General features: G+C 42.2%; 1 protein-coding gene across 5 annotated transcripts in view; it reads right to left on the bottom strand.

The window, feature by feature from the left end:
• The window catches only part of LOC117402952 (protein EFR3 homolog B), a 214,956-nt gene that overhangs the window by 15,348 nt on the left and 186,891 nt on the right, over positions 1–12,717 (bottom strand). For all 5 annotated transcript variants that reach the window (XM_059024327.1, XM_034004675.3, XM_034004674.2 and 2 more), the window contains one exon: positions 7,511–7,560. In XM_059024327.1, coding sequence (XP_058880310.1) covers positions 7,511–7,560 — 50 coding nt within the window. The remainder of the gene's footprint in view (positions 1–7,510; positions 7,561–12,717) is intronic.

Genomic DNA, 12,717 nt, shown 5'->3' with positions numbered 1-12,717 from the left:
GAATACCAAATCAAGTAGGCAAATCTTTCAGCTTGTGCATTTCACTTTATTTCTCCTCAGTTTTGAAGATATGGATGTTTATTGTGAATAGAATATTTAAATAAACATGTTTTTCACATGCCTAGATATCATTATTATCATAACCCAGGTTCCTGAAATAGAAATATAACCATTACTGTATGGGTGTTTACCTTGTGAAGGTATAGCGCCTGTGACGTAGTTATGCTCACCCCCGAGAGCATAAGAGGTCTGCAGACACAGGTACTAGTAATAATATTTCCTGCAAACATGTTGCAATCATGGACACAGTGACTTTGAAGTTTAATGGTTACATTTCTATTTCAGGGAACCAGGGTTAATGATAATAACCTAACGTTCCCCATAAAGTGCAAAATGTTACCATTACTGTATGGGTGAGTGTACCAAAGCCGTCGTAAGGGCAATATTGCTTAACGACTAGAATGCAACAAGGCTAAGCCGAAGGCTACCTTGAGTGATGCCATACGGAACCCCAGTAACAAGTAGCTAGGACTAAAAAATTGAGGGAGAAGCTCACCTCCTAGTTATGTTATAAGGCTCGACCCTGAAGCCGTCCTCAATACTTGAGTTCCAAAGCCACGGTTTTGTGGATCCATGACATTCAGGTCGATAGAACAAATGTCTCTGACAGATGCAATCTGGAACAAAGCCCACAAAGTTGCCATGCCCCTGGTGGAATGGGCAGTGAGCTTTTCTGCAGGGGGCAAGTTGGCTCACTCATAGGCAGTCATGACTGTGTCTATTATCCATTTTGATAGCCTCTGCTTAGACAGGGCTTGACCAGAGACAGACAAAAAACTGTTCAGACTGCCTCCAACTCTGTATCCTGTCAACATAATATGCTAGTGCCTGCACAGAGCAAAGCGTATGGAGCTGTCTCTCCCTGTCAGACTGGAAAGCAGGCAGATGGAAAGCCTCCAATTCCATAGACTGGTTGACATGGAATGCCAATATAGTTTACGGCAAAAAAGCAAGATTGGTACAAAGTGTTACCTTTGTCCTGGCTTCTGCAAAAATTAAGCAGCTTCATGAGTGCTTCAAGCACCACATTAAGTCTCCAGCGAGGAACAATAGCCACAAGCTCCTTCAAAAATTGCCCCGCTAGGAAGTGAACTCCTGGGGAGAATGAATAAATTTTGACAATGCAAGCTGACATTGCTGCCAGATAGACCTTTAATGTAGAGGGGGATTTCCCCCCGTCAAACAGGTCCTGCAAAAATTGTAGTATAACTGCCATGGGACAGGTCGTTGGGTCAAAACCCCGAGGCAGGCACCACACCTGAAAGACGCCCCACTTGTCCCCAGACTTGGAATGCATGGATTCTGCTATGGCATTCTGCAGGGTGCCAATAATTGTGTTAGAAAGTCCCAGACGGCTCAAATGCAGCCATTCAGGGGCCAGAACCAGAGCTGTAGGCTCAATGGGATGCCACAATGTCCTCCACGCCTGACTGAGTAGGTCGCAGCATTTTGGCATGCTCCACGGCTGGCCACTCAGGAGCTGTATCAGGGCTAAACACAGTCTCCCGGGCCAGGTCCTGCCTGATTTTCTCCAGACAAAGCAGGAGTTTGGCGAGCGGTGGGAAGGCATACAGCAGCTGCCTCGGCCACTGGTGTGCCAAGGCATCTATCGCAAGCAGGTCGTCGGCTCCTGTTATGAAGAACTAGAGGGTACAGTGGGTTGATTCCAGGGAGGCAAGAGATCTATCTCTGCTCTCCCGAATCTCTCCCAAATGAGGCTCACCACCTCGCCCAGTTTATCGCCCCGGGCAGGTGTACTGCCCGCAGTGACAGGTGATCATGTGCCCACAGTAAAAGCTTGCGGGCTACGCGATGGAAACTGGGAGACCTCAGGCTGCCCTGGTGGTTGTGGTTTAGCCTGAGACTTTGGCCTCTGTGCCTGGCGGCGGAACTTCCTAAAGCTGCCATGGTGCGCAGCCGCGGGTCGGTTATGAAAACCCCCTCTGGCTGCAGTTGCAGCCGGCTGTGCCGGTCTCTGAGGCTGCTGGGGTCTTGGGTGCCAGTTTATTGCTGGTTTGCGCACTGGGGGTGGCTGCTTGGGAAGCAGGCGCACCAGTTCCTTTCATGAACTTCCGTCCACAGGACCAAAAGTATGCCCAGGTGTAATAGGGGCGTCTAACAGCGGTGCTTTATCCCCATCAGATGTGCCTGGGAATGCCAAAGCTGCTGTCTTCACCAACTGCAGCTCCTCCAACTGCTGTGGTGAGTGTCTATGACTCAGAAAGAGCCTTCAACAAACAGGTCTGGTAGGCTGCCAGAATACTGTTGTAGTTCCCCAGCCTTGCGGCCAACGCACTGGCTGAGTAAGCCCGCTTCAAAATGACCTCTGAGACCCTACACTGCTTGTTAGGGCAGGTAGCGTCCTTGGTCAGATGCGCTAGTTTAGCCGCCTGCACCAGTGATGCAATTGCAGTATCTACGGGAGGAAATTGGCCCAAACCCAGCTTCTCCGCATGCACGCTGTACAACCCCTTGTCATGAATTTTCGCAACGTACTCTTTTTATTTATGTATACGCTCTGAGCACACTCTTAAACTCAGGGGAGACGTTCAGGAGGACATAAAGATGTTTCAGACTCCTGTAAGTGGATCGTTCATGCACTGGGCTTGCAACGTATCCAGATGACTTTTTAATAATAAAGAAAATCACTCATTTAATTTGAAGTTTTAACGAATCAGGGCAGTAGTAGTTCCCCTTCGGTTTATAAAATGCTTATGTTAAAAATTGGATTGGTTGGTTGCACAGACCACCGTAAATCCCAAGTAATAAGCAGTCCAGGTGATCTGGTGCCTTTACAAGTTTAACAGCATTAATACTTCAATATAGTAAGACAGATATGGTTAATTATATGCTTAGCCCTTAGGCTATGCATGCATAAAGCTAAAAACGCCCACCGCTAAATTCTAGAACGTTCAATATCTATATCTATATCTATATATCTATATATCTATATATATATATATATATATATATATATATATATATATATATATATATATATCACTCTCTTAAGACTAAAACATAATTCCTATACCTTATAGCAATGCATCAATATAAAAGAGATATTAAATTCAAATATATGCTTACGTTCCAGTATATGGGAGTGCAGTGTAGGATATATTGAAAAATAAGAACTGTCTTCAAAAGGCAGAGACATGTGAATATGACCAAACAGCAATCCGTTTTTCAGAGATCTTCAGAGCATGGACCACACAACTTGTAGTTAGCAAGTCGCGCGATACCTGACTAGGGTTTTACCTTGGTTTTTATAGGATTTTTCCCTCCATTGAATACATCAGAAGTCCCAATTAAATCTGATCATCAATCTGCCTTGATAGTTCCTATCTTTGAGTTAATGATATTTTGAAGGAGGATCCGGTCAACTCTGTTTTCAAAATTAACTGAATGTGAGCTCATGGTTCACTATCCTCCACCCCTCCTTTCCTTAAAAATTAGGTGAACTAGAGTCCATAGGGTCCTTTCTACCAAATACAATACAAGTATATGTGTATATATGAGAGATGTTTTTAATATGTAACACCAGATCTATTTAATGTTATTCACCTGGGTCAAAAAATATACTGTATGTTCCTCTTAGCCGCATCTTATGTTACCTTTTCAGTGTGTTGTCAATGTGTCAGTTTAACTTCATATACATATTGTGTGTTAACAAAGTATTTGACAAAGACTGCCTTTGAATAAGCATACAGTGGTCAGTTCAGTTATTTTCATTTAAATTCTAAACTATAATTAATATGTTAAGTATAACAGCCTTATTTAACTTGTACCATGGTTAGACCAAGCCTGACCTTTCTCTCTGTTTCTAAAAGTTGCTTGCTCAAGCAGGATTCAGACACCCTGTTTTCTTGCCAAGACTATTGTTTTAATTAATATGAAACTCCACTGTAAGCACTTTTCCAAATTCACCGCATGAAGTAATTTTGTGGCCTATTCAAGAGACACCTGGACTGGTATCTTTTCAGATAATACAAAAAAATGTACATCCTAACTTTTCATAACTAAGCTCTCATTATTTTCTTATAATATAAAGAGATACATACTCCTGTCTTTCTTAAAGCACCGTCCGTTGGTTATCATTCGAGGTTGGCAAATCCCGCTTTTAAGAGCCAACACCAAATCCTGCTTTGAGGTGCCAAAGACTAAGCTTTATTTTTTGAAGGTGCAATGCCCTTCCAGAATTATACAATGTGTCTGAGACAAACATCTAAATATTTCACTTTACAGTTTCCCTGTAAATAAATACCTTTGTTTCTTACTGCAGTAAAACCTTTATATAAGCTAAACATGTATATTCTTTGGTTTAATTGATATTGTAATGTCTAAATTACTTTTTGTTTAGTTGGAGAAACTGAACTAATTCTTAAATTGATTAAATGAAATGAACATTATCGCAAATGTGTCAACAATATGGTTGCAATATTGTCAACGCCATGCTTTACAATAAACTTTTACTGTGTTCTTTCAACAGTTTGTCTTTAAATGGCATTATAAAATGTATTTCTAATTAAGTTACTTCAGTATAACAGTGGCTCCTAGAAATTGTAATATTATTTTACTCCATTGATAAATCTTTCAAGATTTTAATGGAAGGTCCAGTTATTTATATCTAAATACAGGCTAGAATTAATATACCAGAATGCCATAGTGCTACAGTGACTGAACTAAGTCTGACCTTCTTCACTGTTCATACAAAATCCAGTCAAAGCAGGTTTTAAGACAACCTTTGCTTTTTGCCAATTTTAAGGTTGATTAATATGAAACACTATTGTAAGCATTTTTCAATACTCAATATCTATTTCAATCCAATATTTAACTTAACGTATTAACACGTCCTATGCTTTCCATTCCCATCTCTTCCTGCCAGGTTCTAATTCATTTCTGTTATAGATAGAAAATGATTATTGTAAGAAACTCCTATCTTCTGTTATCCAAAAGGTATTTCTGTTCGTTAATATTAATGAGATCGCTCATTATAGAGATGATCTTGGCTTTTAAATTGCTGACCATCAAAAAATCCCTGCTTCATCGGCCAAAACCAATGAGTCATCTTCAACACTGCTTTTACTACAAGCAGGTGAGAACGAGGTTAGTTGTATTCCTTCAGCAAGTTTACTGTTAGAGTTACAGTTTATACTTTAAATGATTTTATAACACGTAGTTCTAATTCAGATATGTCAATATAGCAATCTCTTATGAACTACAATTCTATTTTACTTCATTGATATACACAGAAGGCAAGAGGCTAATTTTTAATTGGCAGCAAATGCAACCTTTAATATTAAAACTTAGGACTGTTCATACATTTACTTAATGTTATTATATTAGGTTTCTTATTTATTTAAATACTTTTGTTTTTTCTTACTATAATCAAACCTAGTTCGATTGCTTCTAGCATATTAACTGTGCTCCATAGTTTCTGCCATTCTGCTCTCGCTGGATCAGAATGTTTTGAGACTCTGAGTCTAATTAAAAAAGATGCTGTTGCCTGATAAGGGAGGTTTGGAACTTTCAGCAGGTCAGTCTGACCTTCAATGCAATTAACTCCTTCCCACAGGCCTTACACAAATCTGCTAATAATATTTACTAATGGTTGTATATTCTTTAAAACACATTACAGTCATTACAATCAACCTGCTTCCAGTAGCTGTGACAGTCTTGGGTCAGTTTCTGCTCATAGGTGTGGATGACAATCTTTAAAAGCCTGATACCTGCAAAAACTTAAATCTTGTTAGCTGGGCTCCCATCTCTACATTCTCATTTCCATCGTCAGTGGGCAAAAACATTTTAACTGAATCTGGGTCCATCAAACAAAAGGGACGTGCCAGAACCGTCTGTGACAACCTCCACTGACCGGGAAACAGCCGGAGCTGTAGCCGGGTGACCCCAGGACAACTGGACTTCAAAGAGAAAGTCTGGGTGCACTGGGAGGAACGCAGGACAAGAAACAAGCTCATCTTCAAAGATGGACTGATTCCGTGCCTTATCTGCAGGCCAGGGCACTTGCAATCTTGCAGTGGCCCTCCTTACCAATGACAGAAGCTCTGCCAACAGGGAGAGACTAACTGCTGGTAATGGGCTGTCTGAGTCCACCTCCTCAGAGGGAGACCCCGGTTCGCCTACCTCCTCAAAGGCGGCGATGGACAGCATATCCTCTTGCTGCCAGTCCGTGCTTGGCACAGAGCCATCTGGAGAGGATGCAGCCACATCTAACAGATGATGGGGGAGATCCCTGTCCAAGTGGAATGGACATTGAGTCCACAGAACTGCGAGACATCAGTTTCCCCAGCGTGCATTTTGAAAACTTGCACAAAACTTGCAGAAGCTGTGGTCAGCGAGTTCCTGTTTTGCATGCTCTGACCCCAGACAGTAAGAGCACCTGCCATGCTTATCCTCTACTGGGAGACTGGCCTTGCACATGTCACAAGAATAAAACCTTGGCATGATGCAAATAGCAACGTGGTGTAAAACTGCTGCTTCCTTCTACACAAGCAGCAATGCCACTGCACAGTAATGTACAGAGTGTACAGTACTGTAGGCAACAGCACCATGCACAGTACTATAAAAACTGTAACAAGCTATTCAAAACTTGAACCAAGTCCTCTGGTACTGGACGAGGGATGGTGGGAACTGGACTGGGCACCGAGATAGAACCGAGCTGTACCGGGCCTCAGCCTCGGTACGGTACACGTGCGAGTGGCTTGATCCCTGGGAAGGGGCAACAATAGCCTCCGGCCTCACGCAGAAGGCCACTGCGGGATGTGACAAACAACAGGCTATGTGCACACAATTAAGGGTAACTAGAAAAACTAAAACAACATAAATAATTATTGCATTAGTGTAATACATAATCAGCGAAATATAGAAGCAGATAAAAAGTAACAAGTACTCATCTGTCTATGGCTCTACTCATCTAGGTTCAGTCCTGTGAAAGGAACAATGATGCTGGCGTGCCGTCTTCTTATGTCCTTGAGGGACGGGCATGACTGCGTCACAGGCACTGGTGCACAGCTTTGGAATAATTTATTTAGGTTCGGGATCTTCACGAGGTAAACACCCATACAGTAATGGTTACATTTCGTACTTAAAACGGAACCCCTTTCAAGGATATGAGTAATATAATCATACAGTTAACTCTATATGAAATGAGATGAGAATGAAAATGCACTCACTTTCAGTTTGTCTACATCTGTTGTCATGTCTTTGTGCACAGAATAACTGACTGTGTTACTGAAGTGTTAAAATTACAGTGTCACATTTCAGTTACCAGTACAATAAAAAAAGTACTGACTTTATATTAAGCTTGATCACAGCAATTTTAATGCCTTCGGTACACTTAAAGGTTTACATTGCATTGTTATGGTTTAGGTTACAGTATGTGGAATAAAGATTAATCAAGTCTCTAGAAAGTTGTTTATCTTCTTTAACCTACCTTATGGTTATCTCAAAGATTTGATTCAGCTTGCTTTGCAGTAAAGTCGCCTGAAATGAAAAGTGCAAGTTTCACTGTAATGACATTTTTTGGGAAAGTAACAGGGAAATAAAGAAGTTGTTAAAAAGATTTGTATTTGCTGTGTAAATAATCATGTGACACACAGGAGAATGGGACTGGAAGGGTGATCACATTTCCCAGCAACCTTCTCTTGTCTGCCATAAAAGACCATGATTATTTGCAAGCAGTGGCAGATATTCAGAAGAGAGGAGAGTTTTGCAAAGGCAGTTGCAGGGACTGTGCCTGCGAGTGAAATTTAAAACTTTATTTAAAAAAAAATATTGCAAGTGTTTTTCCCTCAGATGTGAGTAATAATTAAGTCCACCTACAAATGCAAATCACAACGTTGGGGAAAAATGTATTGCACATATCTGACATCACAGATACAATATTTCTGTCACATTTCATCAACGAAACCTCAGTCAGAACAGTGCCATTTTAATTGAGGTAATTTTAACAATTAGTTATAGTATTACACATTTCAAATGTAACACTTAGAAAATGGTTTGCGATTTTAGTTTAGCATTTCATATTGTTTGCTAAAAGTAATACAATTATACATTAAACACAATGTACTTTTTTTCCATAAATACAGATTGTGACAGTTTCTTTATTTACAATATAACTTTGAACATAGTTCTGGTTTCCTAACACTTTCTTTGGTGGATAAAGCACTATCGACAACAAAGGATGGGTTTTAACAGGACGGTATGTTTATTTGTTCCACAGTGTCCCTTTTCCAGTCGGAACATGGCTTCTTTTACAAACAATACAAAACAAAAATAAACTGTATCTCCTACTTTGGAGCGCTAACTAAACTTAACAGGATCCCTAACTTTTAGTCAGACCACTAAGCTGTCTTATTGCCGTCAAATATATATATAGAGTGCTCCCTCGCTATAAGGCTCTCGGTTATAATGCGCCTTGGATACAATGCTTCTACAGCATGTCCCCCAATTACCTATACTAGTGATTCATGCAATATTTCTACAGTAAATACAGTACCAGTGTTGTTCAAACTGTAAACAACTTCTCAGTATAGCTACCGTTTCTGTCTCTCCCTTTTGATACAGTATCTGAACTGAAGAAAAGCTGCGCCTGCACTTTATAACACAGACATCTTATTCGGCATTTGTTTTATCATTAAATAAATATTAGGCCTATTACGTGGTTATCTTTCCTAATGCATTTACTTTTTTTAGTTCTAATTCAGATATGTCTCCTCTCTGCGAGAGGAGCTGCGGCTTTCTCCGGGAGACAAGACGCTCCAGCTTCGCTTCAGCCTCGCTCCAGCAGCCGAACCCCTCTCCCGACCCGCTCTCCTTCTCGCACTTGGTTTGCTTGTCTGTCGCTTCGAACTCAAATCCTGACCGCCGTTTAGCCAGGCTATTTATAGTTTAAAAACTGCTAATTGTATGTAAAAATAATGTGATATCTGTATAATGTGAAATAATGTATAATGTGATATCTGTATAATGTGAAATAATGTATAATGTGATATCTTGTAACGATTGTAAGTCGCCCTGGATAAGGGCGTCTGCTAAGAAATAAATAATAATAATAATAATAATAATTAAAATGATCCATAAGTGGGAATGTTACCCTTTTTTTTGTAAAAAATATAGCGTTGATTACATGGTGCTTTTATGCATGGTAAATTCACGGAAAGTTATTAAAATTTTTTATTTTGTATTTTAGATGTATGTTGTTATGTGTTGTTGCAAACTTTAAATAACTTTAAATAACTAGTAGACTATAAATATATAACCTGCTTCAATATTTGACGTAGTTGTTAAATGGGATTAATTTATCCACAGGAATACTTCATACCACCCCCACCGCCCGACCCTGGCCCACCCTCTTTTAGAAAGGCTCCGGCACCGTTGGCTTAGATGTAGCGCTGGGCAGCGTCACCAGAAGGGAGGTTATCACCACAGATGCGTTCAGCCTTTAGGGTGCTGTGTGGCACGGCAGAGGAGCACAAGGGGTATGGAACCCCCAGTGGTAGGGTCTCCATATAAATATTTTGGAGCTGCAGGCAGTATTTCTAGCCTTGCAGAATTTTTTACAGGAGGTTCAAGTGAGACACGTGCTTGTCCGGACGGACAACACTACCGTGGTGGCTTATATAAACCACCAGGGCAGCCAGTCTGCATCTGGTAGCCCGCAAGCTGTTGCTCTGGGCGCACAATCACCTCCTCTCACTGTGAGCAGTACATCTGTCCGTGGTGAACCCCAGGAATCAACCCATTGTCCTCTCTGGTTCGCCATAACAGGAGCAGGGGACTCACTGGCAATAGATGCCTTGGCGCATCAGCAGCTGTATGCTTTTGCACTGCTCGCAATGCAAAAATGAAAAGATCAGGCAGGACCGGGCCAGGGTGCTATTATAGCCCCTTACTGGCTCAGGAGACTGTGGTTTTCAGCTGTGATACAGCTCCTGAGCGGCCAGCCGTGGAGCTTGTCAAAATGCTGCAACCTGCTCAGTCAGACGTGGGGGACGTTGTGGCATCCCGACCCGTCCAGCCTGTGGTTTTGGATCTGGGCCCTGAACGGCAACATTTGAGCCATCTGGAGTTATCTAATAGGGTCATTGACACCTTGCACAATGCCAGAGCGGCATCCACGCAGTATGGGTACAAGTGGGGTGCTTTTCAGACGTGATGCCTGCCTAAGGGTTTTGACCCCACTACCTGTCCCATGGCAGGACCTATCTGATGAGGGGAAATCCCCCTCTACATTAAAAGGTCTATTTGGCAGCTATTTCGGCTTGTCAGATTATTTCCATGGGGGAGCAATTTTTAAAGGGTGCTCGGCAGCTTTGGCCGCCTATGAAGGACATTGTCTCTCATTGGAGGCTTAATGTGGTGCTGGAAGCACCTATGAAACCCCCTTTGAGCCCTTGCATTCACCTGAGCTGAAATATTTATCATTCAAAAGCAGCTTTCTTGCTTGCAATCACATCCACTAAGCGGGTGGGTGAGATGCAAGCATTTGATTGTGAAAGCCTGGTTTGTTTTTGCTGAAGCCAGGACAAAGGTTACGCTTCGTAGCAATCCTGCTTTTTTGTCGAAAACCATCTCGGCATTCCACATTAACCAGACTGTGTAATTGGAGGTTTCCATCCGCCTCCTTTCCAGTCTGACAGGGAGCGACACCTCCATACACTTTGCCTGGTGCGGACAGAACACAGAGTTGGAGGCAGTCTGAACAATTTTTTGTCTGTTATGGGGCTAAGTTCCATGGAACTTAGCCCCATAACAGCAGAGGGTGTCTAAATGGATTACAGACACAGTCAAGACTGCCTATGACCAAGCCAACTTGCCCCCTCCAGAAAAGCTCACTGCCCATTCCACCAGGGGCATGGCAACTTCGTGGGCTTTGTTCCAGGGTGCATCTGTCAGGGACATTTGCAATGCAGCAGTGTGGTCTGCTCCCCATACTTTTACGCGGTTCTATCGACTGAATGTTGTGGATCCACAAAACCCTGGCTTTGGAACAAGAGTGTTAAGGGTAGCCTCAGTGTCGACCCTTACAACATAAACATTGAGGCGAGTTCTCCTTCAATTATTTAGCCCTAGCTACAGTGCCGTTAAAAAGTATTTGCCCCCTGTCCGATTTTCTGCATTTTTGCACATTTTTCACATTTTTCATTTTTTGGGGGGTTGTAGTAGTATATAGAGGGAGTCTGAGAGAAAAAATGACACCAAAGTTTGGTGCTTCTTTCATTTGTTTGGTGTGCAAGGTAATCAAACATGCAATCTTCAGGTGTGAAAAAGTTATTGCCCCCCCTAGTTAACTCAACCCAATTAAAGGGATAATTAGGGTCATCTGTTAGAGTACTTTGGTTAACAACCAGGCCTGATTTGGGCCAGCCCTGCCCAATATAAATCTGACTAACTTTGGCCCTTACCATCAGAGTGAAGTTGTCAGCACGGAGGTTCTAGAGGCACATCATGCCACGAACAAAAGAAATTCCTGAAGACCTCCGGAAAAAAGTTGTTGATGCCTATCAGTCTGGAAAGGGTTACAAAGCCATTTCTAAGGCTCTGGGGCTCCACTGAACCACAGTCAGAGCCATATTGTCCAAATGGAGAAAGCTTGGGACAGTAGTGAATCTTCACAGGAGTGGTCAGTGTTCATGACTCCACCATCAGAAAGACACTGGGCAAAAATGGGATTCATGGCAGAGTAGCAAGGCGGAAACCATTGCTCACTAAGAAGAACATGAATGCTCGTCTCAAGTTTGCCAAAAAGCACCTTGATGATCCTCAAGAGTTCTGGAACAATGTTCTATGGACAGATGAGTCAAAAGTGGAACTTTTTGGCCGACATGGGCCCCGTTATGTCTGGCGAAAACCAAGCACTGCATTCCACAGTAAGAACCTCGTTCAAGCATGGTGGTGGTAGTGTCATGGTTTGGGGATGCTTTGCTGCATCAGGACCTGGACGCCTTGCCATCATGGAAGGAACCATGAATTCTGCTCTGTATCAGATAATTCTACAGCAGAATGTCAGGCCATCCGTCCGTGAGCTGAAGCTGAAGCGCAGCTGGGTCATGCAGCAAGACAATGATCCGAAACACACAAGCAAGTCTACATCAGAATGGCTGAAGAACAAGAAATTTAAAGTTTTGGAATGGCCTAGTCAAAGTCCAGACCTAAACTCCATTGCGATGTTGTGGCAGGACCGGAAACAAGCAGTTCATGCTCGAAAACCCACAAATGTCACTGAGTTGAAGCAGTTCTGCATGGAGGAGTGGGCCAAAATTCCTCCGCGGCGCTGTGAGACTAATCAATAACTACAGGAAGCGTTTGGTTGCAGTTAGTGCTGCTAAAGGTGGCGTAACCAGTTATTGAGTCTAAGAGGGCGATTACTTTTTCACACGGGGGCATTGGGTGTTGCATAACTTTCTTTAATAAATAAATTAAATATGTATCAAATTTTTGTGTTATTTGTTCACTCAGGGTCCCTTTTATCTAATATTAGGTTTTGGTTGAAGATCTGATAACATTCAGTGTCAAAAATATGCAAAAATGCAGAAAATCAGACAGGGGGCAAATACTTTTTCACGGCACTGTACTTGTACTGGGGATCCTAATGGTAACGTGCAAGGTTGCCTTGGCCAAGCCTTGTGGCATTCCAAT

Source organism: Acipenser ruthenus, chromosome 5 (genome assembly GCF_902713425.1).
Source record: "Acipenser ruthenus chromosome 5, fAciRut3.2 maternal haplotype, whole genome shotgun sequence".
Lineage (NCBI taxonomy): Eukaryota > Metazoa > Chordata > Actinopteri > Acipenseriformes > Acipenseridae > Acipenser > Acipenser ruthenus.
The sequence above is the reverse complement of the archived record's forward strand: the minus strand, read 5'-3'. Positions and strand labels throughout refer to the sequence as shown.